We start from the raw sequence: 13,293 nt of genomic DNA, 5'->3' as shown, positions 1-13,293 counted from the left end.
GAATGAGAGCGAGTGCCCAAGAAATTGAGATGGACGGCAGTACTGTAGCTGTGGACTTAACTTTTGGGCTTGGGTTTCTTGCAGACAAGACGTGAAGCGCTGTGTCCTGCTGTGCTACTGGGGTGTGGCCCGGGCACATGGACCGCAGGCGGGGAAGAGGCCGTGGCCTCTGTGGGACGTTGTCTGGGAGCAGACGGTCAAGTGAGTTCACCACTGCTTTTGTTCTGTTTAGTGCACGCCTTCTTACCGAGGGAAGCAGACTGTCTGCCTCTGGCAAGGTTCTCATTAGCCTTGGGGTACCACGAAGTCTTTCAGAAGATGCTGAGCAGGAGCACCACGTGTCCTGGTCTTTGTTCCTTCCTGCCCAATCCGTGCGTAAAAAAGAGCACGCAGATGCACTGGTCCGCAGAGAATGCTCCAATTCAGTTAATCGTTATTCGCTGTAATATATAAGTAGTTAAAATATGATTAGTCCAGAAAAAAAAGGGTCAAAAGGAAAGTTGGTGCATGCATGGTCTTAGGTGCTCAGGAAAGGAAAAAACAATTTGAGGTGATCGGTGGTTCTGCAGAACTCATTGTGTACACCTCTGGACTAGGGCATTGTATAGGGCTATTGGTGTGTTGCATCTGTGTAAAATGTAACAGTGGAGCACTTAGGATTTGGAGAGGAACAACATGTACTATGTGCTCAGGGAACAACACACTTTCCTGGTTGCAGATAGCACACTTTTCTGCATGATAGCAGGGCCTAGCTGGTTGTTATGGCACGAAATTTTTAATGTCCTCAAACTGTGCGAAGGCTTTGGAGAAGCCTTAGTGGGGTAACTCCATATTACTTTCAACTTCATGGGGTTCTTTCACATGTACCAACATTACAGAGCATATGGGCGTCTTGCATTTCGCCGCCATCGAAAAGTGGCTGCCGCAGATGGGATTTGATCACTTAGTACATAGTACCGTATTTACTCGAATTTAGGCCAACCCCGATTCTAAGCCGACCTCCTAAAGTCCGAAGCCAACAAAAAATATATATATTACCTTGAATGTAGGCCGAATAAAAAAAGTGAGGACAGCGTTCACAAAATGCAAACAGCATTTATTGAATCTGAATGTGCAGAGCTCATTCAACGTCGTCGCTGCTAGACTCGTCGCTGTGTTTCTTGTCACTGTCACCTTCAAACAGTGCACTATCTTCGGTACCGTCAAGTGCATTAGATATGCTGCACTTTTCAAAGGCGCGCGCGATCAAAGTACCTGGAATGTTGTCCCACACTGCAGCTACCCAGCGCGCCAGCTGCGATAGCGATGCACGTTTGATCCGGCCCGTTGCCATTAGCATGTTGTCTTCGTGAGTCAACCAGTCCGTGTAATATTTCCGCAGACGATCCTTGAAAGGTTTGTTGAGGCAGACATCAAGTGGCTGCAACTGGCCCATCATGCCGCCCGGTATGACAGCGAGATCCGTGTTCGCTTGGACGAGCGCAGCCTTCACGTTGTTGGTCAAGTGCCCACGGTAAGAGCCGACAAGGAGCGACTTCTTTGTCAAAAGGGCTCCTGGACACCGTCGCCACACAATCTTAACCCACTCTTCCACCATCGCATCCGTCATCCGCCCGTTCTCACTTGCCCGCACAACGACATTTCTTGTGAAAGTTTCTCGAGCAGGCAGTGTCTTTCTTTTAAATATCGTATAAAGAGGGAGTTTATGTCCATCAGCTGTGCAGCACAGCATCACAGTTGCGCGCTGCTTCTCGTAGCCCGCAGAGCGCACCATCACCTCCTTGGCACCCGTTTCATTTACGGTGTACGCCACTCGCATATCAAAATACACAGCCGTCTGGTCGGCGTTGCCGATTTGCCCAACGTTGTAGCCTGCCGCTTCTCTCTTTCACAGCACGTAGCGCTGAAAAGCTATCAGATTTTCTTCGAAATCGCTTGGCAGCTTCTGGGTGATTGAAGTGAGACGTCGGAGGCTGAAGCCGAAGCGCTTCATGAGTTTCTGAAGCCAGCCCCGGCTGGCTTTGAAATCCTTTGGCGTTAGGCCTCGCTGGCCTCGAAAGTTCCCTAGCTTTCGCTTGGAGCACTTCTGTTTTCACTGGAAGGGCAGCTGCTCTCTGCATCCAAACAAAGTCGCCCAAAACTGTCTCAACTTCGTGCTGACGGCCTTTCTTTGGTCCGCTAAATGCCATCCTCGTTGCGGCGCACGCAAAAAGCTGCTGTCGTTGTCGCCTCCAACGACGGACGTTTTTCTCGTCGACGCCGAAGCCCCGCCTGGCTTGAGGGTTCGACGGTGCCTCTGCTGTCACAACTTTTCGCTTGAAAGCGGCACTGTAGTGGCATCTCCTGCTTGTAGCCATCGTGATAACACCACGCCGCACACTGATCCTACAGTGTTCTAGAAGGAGTTGTAGTGGCAAGAGCGAAGTGAGTTTCGATGGGAGGCGCTAAAGCAAAAAAAGCGGTCGGCTGCGCACGGCGCTGCCGTCGAATACTGGAGGGGAAAAGCTGGCCGTCTGCATTGCTGCGTCGTTGCATTCAGCGAGTTTGAGCGTTGTCGTTGGGAAAGGGTGGCGCTTTAAGCTCGTTGGGATAACAAAAGCGGGTAAGCGTGTCACTCGGAGATGTAAATATATGCAAAAAACCTACAAAACAAGGGTACTACTCCACACCCAGCCGACCGCGAACATTTCGCCTGAGTGGGGCACCATGAGGATGAATTGCCAACGAAAGGAACATAAAGCAAAAAACCATCTGGGGCAGGGAAAGTGCACTGCAGAGCAAGTAGGCGGCCAACGAACGCGGGCAAAGTTGACAAACAATTACAAGCGATGAGCAGTGAAGCTCGAGGAGGAGGTGAAAGAAGATTGGCTAAATGAATTGGAGGTGAAACCACTCGGCGATAGCACGAGACGACGGTAAAGCAAGAATGAAAGGGTGTGGACGAAGAGTAAAATGAACGAACGGAGGTGTTGGAGAAGATAAAGTGGAAGGTTTCGATCGGTTGGATGGGGTTCAACCTGGAGTTTAACCTCGTAACCTGAGTCGCTATTGGGAAGTGACTCGGGTTACGAAGAACGCCGTAGCCACTCTGGATAATTTCGAACCTTGGGGTAGGTTCTTTAATGTGCACTGACATCGCACAGTACACGCGTGCCTTTATAGCACTTCTCCTCCATCTAAATGTGGCCGCTGGGGCAGGGATCCAACCCGAATCTTTCGGGCCAGCAGCCGAGCACGCACTACAACCATGCATTGATCAGTCATCACGGCGGCGAAAGGAAAGGGAAGGGCGAAATAAATACAATAAAGCATGTGCTCATTAAGCAGGAAAAAGAAGGAAATAAATAAAACTATGGGAAGAAACAAAGAGATTAGAGACCTAAGTCTGCCGACACGGACAGAAACGACATCTCACTTTCTGTGAGAATGAGAGAGGGCTCGCTGATGCGGCAGAAGTAATTGGAACGGTTTCAGTTATTTCTTTGCTAAGGCGGCCACTATTCGTGATCACTCAGCAGCTCTCAAAGACTGGCAGGGAGCCACAGTCCCTGCAGTGACACTATTAATGCGTCCGGCACGGTACCTTTGAATCGCTCTTTCCATCGCTTGAGCACCAGTACAAAGTGGAAATGGGGCAGTTTTCTGCATATATATATCTATCATGTGAACATAACAGCTGTTATTTTATTATAGCGAATACGTCCCATCTGAGAATGTACGCCGAAGCCCGAGATGAATGCTCTGTTAAAAGCGGAAATTCGTTGCATTGCTAACTGCATCAAAATTAGCATTTTATAATTCTAAAATTGCATTTATTTGGCTTGTGGTTACGTTAGCGTTAAACTTAAATTTGAAAAACAGTCATTTCTAAGATTAGGCAAGAGCGAAATGGAACTCAATTATAATGTCTGCATTATAATTAGTTAGTAGTGAAAAACAAAGCTTTGAGAAGCGAGTATTAGAAGAACCAGTAACAGTATGGGTTGGCCATTATAACTAATGGCATAACCAATTTAAGTGAACTTGAACATAGAATAAGCACTGACACTATGGGTAGAAAATCGCGCTCTATAAGGCAATTTGCATGAATGGCCTTCATTAAATAGTGGGCGTCGTACTCCCATGCAGCTGATAAGCTACATCTGCTTGTTCCATCAGCCATGAAATGTCCAACTATGGAAGGGTAGCTGTAAAATCTCCTAGTAGCGTTATAAGAACGCCTTGAGTGCATGATATTTTAATAGCATTATAAAATTTTCACGAATAAAACTAGTCAGAACAGTGGTGAATTATTGCATAGGACAAAAACTCAGGGATCCGGTGTCCTGCGTTCTGAACCTCAACGAGTGAGCGAAACAGTGAAAGGCACTTGCGGACTCATCGTTCAAGCTCTGTCCTATTTCGTCTGGAAGACATTCCACCTGACCTTCTTGAAAAAAAATAATGAACAGAACCCCGGAAAAACCAAGATTGGCAGTTGCCTGTTTTCAAATAGAACAAACTTGCAGCCAAAAGTTGTAGGTTATAGTTTTACCATTCCAAGGGCTTCCCAGGATATCCTACGTGGGTGGCGTACGTCGAAGGGGGAGTTAATTTTTGGGCATTGTTCCTCATCAAGACAAAATAAAGAGAACAAATTGGGGCATTGAGACACCAATATATTGGGCTCACATAACGCAACGCAAAGATTAAGCAGCTTAGGCGCTTGTGAGCAAACAAAATCAATTGACGGAAAGGAGCGCTGGGCAAATTTTCGAGGTGGCGGCCACCATCCCTTGCTTCCCGTTGGCGCCGTCATTGAAACACAGCCACTGATTCCCCTTTGGAAGGTTAAAAATAATTATCCATTCGTTTTTTGCATCTTCATTGGCAGCCAAGCAGTGATGCATTAAACAAATGGGATACTTATGTGGTAAAGCCTAAAAAACAACGCGACTGTCCTGTCGGTGCTGTCGGCCGCGCAGTGTGCGTACCTACGGCGCGCTGTCGGCACTGTTTCTGCTCCAAGAGTCTACGCCAGCGCCACGCTGCGGCAACCGCTTCTAAAGCCCCATGGGGAGAGCGCCGCTTTTGCAGCTGCAAAACCGTCTAGAACACTGTACCGATACGGCCGACACGACACAGGTCAAAACGGCGACCTCGCTTGTGTACGGTTGGCTTTTGGCATGGCTAGTAGCGGCTGCGATACTGACTTTTCTAGATGGCGCTAGCTATGCACCGTATTTAGCAGTTTCAATGAAAAACTGGCTCGTTTTTTAAAATCCTCGAATCTAGCCGACCCTAGAGTTTGGAATATGATTATTTGAAAAAAACTATCGGCCTAGATCCAAATAAATACGGTAACTTGTGAATTGGAATGTTTAGAGCAACAAAAACAGCATGAGGAGACTGTTGAAAAAAACTCTGCCACATTCAATGAGTTGTTTTGCCATGATAGGAGGTAAGTTGCTTGAATCAGCACCTTGGTTCAGGTTGGCAAGAGAATATGGTAGGCATCAAATAAATGTGGCTAACTCTCAAGCATTTTAGAGCGAAGATTTTTCCCATTTTTGCCTAAATTAATCAGGTTCCACATAGCTCATTTTGAGTTTTCAAATTTGGCGCCACGCTTCGCTCCATCCACACTTCCGGTTTTTCATATTTGGCACCACGCTTTAGCTCTGCCCACTTCTGTTTTTTTTAATTTGGCACCACTTTTGCTCTGGCCCCACCCACTTTTTGGACATTTTTGGCTCTAATTAATTAACTAACTACCCCGCATGCACCTCATGATTTCCCCTGTGAGATTTTTTGATGCTCTATTTACTGCAACCATTCTTTTTCTTTAACTCAATTCGTTCGAACGTTATCATGATGACAAGCTTGTGATGACGCGAAACTGCAAACATAGCCATACAATGCTTACGCATTAATACCTTCATGCTGTTGGAACAAATGGAGTGGGTCAGACTCAGTGTGTTAAAACACATATTTTACTTTTGCAGATTTTAATATTCTGTTCTGAAATTTTAACTGCAGCACAAAATATTTTATAATGCCTAAGATCACTCACAGAGGTGCAGCATGATGTGGTTAACAATTAGGCTGGTGCTCTGTCTAAGGAATAGGCATTGCAGTAGCATGACACGAGGGGAACCTCTCTTTGAGTTGGAAGACTACCACGGGCTCTTTTGCAAACCACAAAAAGGGCATGCGCACATAGACAGGATACAGCACAGGCTTGCTCTCTACGCCTTTGGTGTGTCCTGTCTTTATGTGCACATCCTTTATGTGCCTTTGAAGATGTTCAGTAGCCATGACCAAAACTCTATGCCTGATGTGATGGTGGCATTCCCTGCTTGAATTAACATTGCAGCGTTGTCTTGTTCGAGTGAACTTCACTATTTTTCTTTCTTTGAAGAAGTCTTGGAGTACACAACAGGCACTTCTGTTGTTCAGAGTTCTGTAAATCAATGAATACTTATGGGGACCTAATTTTCAAAGTCTTTGCGAGTGGCCCACAGTCTGTGAAAGAGAATGGTCCTGGAAGTGTTGTGCATATTGCCACACAAGAGATTTTGATCACCACGTTGCTTTGCTTTATTTTTCATCAGTATAAAGTCACATAAAGACACTTTCGAAGATTTTTTTGTAAGGGCTGCATATATTGTCACTAATGCATCCAATATAATTGCATCTGCCAGATTTACTAGGTGTCTGAACGGCTTTATTAATGCAGACATGTAATGACCCCCCCCCTCTTCTCTTCTCCCTCTGCCTAAACGTTACCAGGCATCTCATTTAGAGAAAATTGTTGATGAGGTTTCGGCATGAAACGAAATCAACAAGCGTGGGATGATGTCTGTGGGCATGCTTTCATTATCTCATTCTGCCTTGTTCATCTTGCCTCTTTGCTCAATGATGGGGGCGCAGGACGGTGTTCCTGAACCAGTGCGTGGAGGAAGGCCACCTGCTCCTCCAGGAGCTGCTGCGTCAGGGCCTGGTGTGCTCGGACCTCAGCTGCCTCCTCTGCCCAGGTGAGGTTCGTGCGGTGCTCCCTCTGGCGCGTTGTCACACGACCAATGTGCTGGCAGGCCGGACACTTTTACAGGAACATTAAAGATGGTTTTGCATACTGTCTGCTTCTGGAAGCTGGTGTTTGGATACCTGCAGCACATTAGCTGCGATTCCGGCCGCGGCGGTCGAATTTCGATGGAGGCGAAATTCCAGAGGCCCGTGTACTGTGCGATGTCAGTGCACGTTAAAGAACCCCAGGTGGTCGAAATTTCCGGAGCCCTTCACTACGGCGTCCCTCATAGCCTGAATCGCTTTGGGACGTTAAACCCCCATAAACCAAACATTTGCTGCGTTTCATGGTTTTTGGAGCACATTATTCATCTATTTTATTTTCCACTAGGAAATAGTAATCTGTGAAGCTGGTTGTATTTAACCTCGCATTCAGCAATTAATTGATGAGTGGACATCCTGATATAGACCTCACAGACACTATAGGCAGTCTATTGGCATTCAGAAATTGACCCTATTGGATTTCTATGAATACTTGCTTGAACTGCCATTCATTGCATACCAGCAAGCCGGCGTCATTTTGGTCATGCGAATTTTAGTGTTGGCGCAGCCAAGCTGTGCCAGGCTGAATGCTTTTTTTGGCTGAGCCAGGCAAACAGCTTGCAAAAGAAACCAACTAATACTCTTGTGAATGTCGGGATTACTTGAAAGCACTGGAGCAGTCACAGCGCTTGGTGAAGGTCTGCAATTTGATGCAATTTGAAGGTGACCATTTAGGCCTAACACACTTGAAGTGCCCTGAAGCAGTTTTTTTTGCTGCAAGAAGGCTGAATGAAACGCATGAGCTTCACTAGCCGCTTGGTTCTTCTATCCAGCACCATCATTTTTCAAGTAGAGTAGGTGACCGTCGAACCAAGAACAGTTGATTGGTCTTGTTTGGCGAAAAGGAACGTGGTCACCTTCATATTAGTTGTGACTACAACCAGTCAAAATAGAAGATAGGGAGTGTTGCTGTGGCTGGGCTTTTATGCTGGGTGCTTGTTTGTGAGAACAGGAATGCTGGACCCTCCGGTTGAATTGTGCGTGTTGAGGAGACATGCGTGCCACGCAGGCCGACCACTTGAGCCTGCTGCCCTGCACAGCCTGGCCGTGCTGCTGAGCCGAGCTGGCTCCCTGCCTCACCTGGACGTGCCTCCGGCTCTCCTGGACCATGCACAGGACGTGCCTGTAAAGCACAGGTGAACTCCAAATAGTCCTTATGTTTGAAAATCTGGTACTGTTGGCATGGGGCTGATCGAAATTTCAGACCTTTGTGTAGTCGAGATGCGACTCAGTAACAAGGTGGTGAAATGCCTATCAAAGGGGGCCCCCAACAGTGGGGTCGACCTTTTGTGGCGTCATTACACTTAGCCGCTTGGCACCTTCTAGTGTGCATTTGCTAGTGGCCGCTTCAGATGCAGGTGTTCCTTCACTTGGTGCTCACTGAGTTTTCAAAAGCCTCACCACTTTTGACTGCTGCCGGAGGATGGAATTTGTTGCTTGACAAAGCTGTCTCTGTATTCAATCTTGCTTATGCTGTTTATGCCTGCTTATGTTTCATTGAATGATTTTTAACTACTTCGCCTCTTTCTTGGTGAATGCATTGTGTGAATTCCGTGTCCCCGTCTCCCCTCGTTATGTAAGGCCTAATGGGCCTCTGATGGGACGCTAAAAGATGACCACAGTGAAGAGTGCCTGCAGTGGCTGCTCTGGTACACCATGTACGCAGGTGGCGCCTCTGGCTGCTGGAGCTTCTGGTGCCAGGCACGGAGGAGGGGGGCACCCAACCGGGGCCATCCACCCTGGTTCCCGCCGGTGAGCTGCTGGCTGCCGTGTGCCTGGCACGGCCTGCTGCCGCTCTGGCTTCAGCCGAAAGCACGGCACTTGCCTGCACGGGTGAGCACCACACTCCTCGCTGCCTCGGGTGCAACAAGGGACCATTAACACAAAACAAATGCAGTACAACTCCATTGTTATGTTTTTGCGGAACTGCGGAAAAGAAACGTACCAGCCAAGAAACGCACCATTTTAAAACGGCACCTGACAAAATTGTACGTCGCCTGCAGTTTTTTTTTCTAATTTTCTTCACTCTAAACAGAAAAGAGTAAAAAGGGAGGAAGCTGCCATATAGCACACTCCCTTCTATAAAAGGGAATGCACTAGAGAATAGCTTACTCTCTTTTTTACTCTCATAGAGGTGTATTTGTGTTTATAGTGTGCGTGTCCAACATGCATCTCTAGAATTTTCAAGGCTTTGTGGCTCTTGTGATTGTTGCACTCACGCAAAATGTCCTAAGCGCCCTCAAAGGCTCTCCATCTGCCTGGGTAGCTGTTGACGGCAGAAAAGCAACAGCAAGGGTGGAGTGCATGCAGGGTGTTGCCGTGGCGCAGTGCGCTGGAAGCCGCCGACCACCATGGTGGTCAAGTGCTGGCTGAGTGCAGAGTGCTGCTTTTTCTCATGTGCCATCAGTGTTCTGTGCACGCTAAATGTAGGCTGTCAAAAAACCCGGCACAGTGTACTGCAGTAGCATGACGGGTCGTTCGCCATGTGGGAACGCTGCCAGAATTGTAATTTAACAGCAGAGAACATTGCAACTGAAATGAAGAATAAACTTAGAGGAAAGAACTTAGCAGTTGTTTACAGTAACAACAGCTGTGTGACAACGCAGTCTCAATTAAGACTAGCAGTTGGTGATAAGTGGCAATTAAAGGTGATAAAACGGCGCAATTTTCATGCCGTCCACTAGCATGCAGCCTGGTTGACTGTCGGCGTGGCAGACCGAAACTGCCAGCGGTGCTGTAGTTTTGGATCCCGGCACGCAACACACACTCCAGAGGTTACCAGAAGAGCCGAAGGTTTTCTCTTGCTGTAACTATTGCTTATCAGGGGAAGCGACCATCAGCGGTAGTGAGTGTGGTATATGGCGCGCAGTTGGAGTTTTTGTTGGTGGAACCGATTTGTGTGCATTGACGACTTAATTTCTTGACATGTGAAGCTTCATGAATCATGGTGGTAATGGGCACTGGCACTAGTTTGGCTGAACCTGCATCAGAGCCCTCAAATTGGTTGGCTCTGCATGTGGGTACACTCTCCTGATTTTTGACGGCCATTTTTGCGAAATGTTGGTGTTGTTTCAGTGCTATACAGTCAAACCTCATTACAATGAACATGAGTATTACGAATTATTGGCTATATCAAACTGTTCCTAAATATTTTGAACAAACACATGCATTTCTTACCTTAAATATCGAACGCGGTTTGTCATAAAACGGATATGTCGAACTGCCAAGCTCCAGGCTATGCCTGCTCGGATGGCAGGCGGCAGCAAGCGTTCACGCCATGGTTCACACTTTATCTTGCATTTGCCAACGACGCCGCAGAAGATGCAGCAGCGAAAACTGCTGGTAGCCAGTTGGTCGGCACCCATTTGCACCGCTCGCACTCGTCGGTAATGCCCCGGAACCAGCAAGACATTCGTTTGGTGTAGCTTTCCATCAGCCAACCCCTACTCGCATCGACTGTCAAGAAGCAGAAGTGTTGAAAACGGCGATAGCTTTCGCCCTGGTGTCAAATTTTTTTTTCGCGAAGCCGCTGCAATGTGAGGAAGCCACCCTGCCTGGCATTTGACCTGCTGCGTTCTGCAGTGCTGTGCGGCAAAGCCACCCTAAATGCCTTTTGTCGCTCGGTTTTTTGCAGCCTCTGCAATCTCCGCGATCGGCTTAGAAACGGTGCTAAATCTACGAAAGAGGTCTTTCTAAGTTTGTGTTTTCTTGGTGACCAAATTTAGCTTGTCTAGTGCAAGTTTCTGGTGAAATTTTGTATTATGAATTTCAGCTGCATCAAACTATTTTAAATTTTTTTACCAGTTCGCTATAACGACGTTTCACTGTATATGTCGATATGGATTATATGAGTGTGACAAAGCTTCAATGCACTATTTTTTTTTTCATGGAGTGGCCTTGTATGCTAGAAAAATACATGAAAAATACATGATTTTTTAAAATGTCTCTTGTGTGCTGTTCAACCTTATTTGGGTGCCAGAAGTATTCAAATATACACTTTGAAATTTCTGAAGAAAATTACTATTCGCTTCAAATTAAAAAAACACCATCTGCACAACCATACTCATTTGCCCTTTGGCCTTTTCACTTGTTATGCTACCGTATTTACGCGCATAATTTGCATACCCTTAACTTATCACCCGGGTTTACAGAAAAAACATTTTTTACTCGCATATTTTACGCACCGCGCTGCGCTAGACCACCATCATGCACACGGGCTCTACCCTATGGCTCTACCCAGTAGCATTCGGCTATTCCGCGTGTTTGTTCGGAAGGCTTTTTGAATCTTTTGTGCACTGGGCGTTCATGGTGGTGTCAGAGGCCGCTGTTACAATCGCGGCGGCAGCAGCGGCATCGCCACTCGGAACGGCCAGCAGCGCTTCCGAGGAGGATCGGCAGCTGATAGAAGAGCCAACACCGCTGTTTGTTTGGCTGATGCATGTGACTTGACTGCCGGCTACGCTTTTCTTTGTGGCTCTGACGGCTTTTGTTTGGTTGTTCGGTCGTGTGTTGCAGTGGGATATCACAACTATACGGAAAGTTTCAAACTGCTTGTCAGTGCCTTATCATGGTGCGGAGCGGCGAAGCCAGCGAGAATAACCGCATATGCACAAACGACAATCGTTGTGTCGGCAAACTAGTGCGCATGTGGCTATTCTCGCTGGCTTCGCAGCTCCGTGCCGTGATAAGGCGCCGACAAGCAGTTTGGTCGACGCTCGTGCGGTACTGTTAAAGAATTGTGTGGTGTGATAATTGATTTATTGATTCGCGCTTGCTATCCCGGACGAAGTCGCGAAAGCAAACTTACGGAATCCGGAACTACCGAACAATTGGCTGGGCCGCAAGCGATGACGCTGTTTTAGCGTCTTATTCAGCTTCATGCATGCATGGGGGGGGGATTTTTATTTAGAGTGTACTTTTTTTCAGGGGCCGGTCAGCGTGGGGTGCGGGTCTGGGTGCTGACGTATACGCAGCAACATACACTATACCTGTATTGCGCGTTATGACCTTTGTGGAGTTTTTTAAGTCGCGCTCGTGAAATCTCCGCGTAATTTGCACACCCCCTTCCTCGAGACCTAATTTCTGAATAAAAAGTGCGTAAATTATGCGCGTAAATACTGTATATTGAATAAATCCGATGCACATCATGTGAGCTGCTTGAGTTCAGGTTAGTTGGTTCCATACTAGATACATTTCCGTAAGGAATGTATGTGCTGTGCATCGTAACATTTTTATGAGTTAGAACGAGAGGGACAACACGTTTCAGTGCATTTATATGTGTTGTCCATCACACTCTAACCAACGTCAAGTGTTATTGTGCAGTGCATGTAATTTCATCCGTTAATATAATTTGGTTCCAGAATTATTGATTCTGCACTCCATGTATTCAGGGGAAAAAGAACGCAGCCCATATTGTGATATTTTTACTCTTGAGATATCAGTGTTTGCATCTTTTCCTGTTGTAGCTTGGCAGGACCCGTACCTCTGGAGGGCAAAGTTGGAGGCTGACCTCGAACGCCGTGCCACCGCCCAGCCGTCATTGTGCCATGGCGAGCAGGTGGCTGCCGCTCATTCCAAGGACTCGGACAGCGAACGGCAGCCGTCAGTGGCCGTGTCCCCTGCAGCCGTAGTAGAGATCGCCTGGGAGACTGCGCTGGATAGGCTGAGCAAGCAGTGTTCGGCGTTCCTCGAGTCGGCTGAGGTATGCCTTGAATGGGCTGTTGGGAGAGAAAATAAATCGCATCTACTGAGCAGAATCTAAGAGCCTTTGTTTTTGCACTTGTTCAGTATTCAACGCATTTCTGATAGCTGTGCTTAAGGGCAAACTGCAACGAAAATTTTCGCACGTAAAAAGATGTTACAGCGACAGTTTGTTTGTTAGGCCTGTGTTAACTGAAATTTGATGGAGCCGCACAAACATTTTGTGATGGTAAAACGCGAGCTGCCGTGAGATCAACGTCAGTGTTAGCAACGAGTGAGCACAGTTGACACGACGTGCCGTTGGTGCTTAGCTCCAGCGTTATCGGCACCTCGCCATGGCAAATGAAGCAGCCTCCACAGCCTTCACTCTTGTGGCATTGCACCAAGTGGCACAATAGAGTTAACGTTCGAAGGCTGTGCAAAAGAACAGGATGTAGCAAAGGAAGCAAGGAGGTATGGGATGAGCAGTGCTTTTCCAACGCTGTC

At 47.3% G+C, this 13,293-nt stretch overlaps 1 protein-coding gene across 1 annotated transcript in view; it reads left to right on the top strand.

The window, feature by feature from the left end:
- The window catches only part of tefu (Serine/threonine-protein kinase tefu), a 192,362-nt gene that overhangs the window by 33,403 nt on the left and 145,666 nt on the right, over nt 1-13,293 (top strand). The window contains 5 exon segments of the mRNA XM_077642331.1: nt 85-201; nt 6,913-7,016; nt 8,117-8,243; nt 8,774-8,940; nt 12,573-12,808. Of these exon segments, the coding sequence (XP_077498457.1) occupies nt 85-201; nt 6,913-7,016; nt 8,117-8,243; nt 8,774-8,940; nt 12,573-12,808 (751 nt within the window).

The sequence above is a fragment of the Amblyomma americanum genome, chromosome 11 (assembly GCF_052857255.1).
Source record: "Amblyomma americanum isolate KBUSLIRL-KWMA chromosome 11, ASM5285725v1, whole genome shotgun sequence".
NCBI classification, from domain to species: Eukaryota; Metazoa; Arthropoda; class Arachnida; order Ixodida; family Ixodidae; genus Amblyomma; species Amblyomma americanum.
This window is presented reverse-complemented; position numbering and strand designations above follow the sequence as displayed.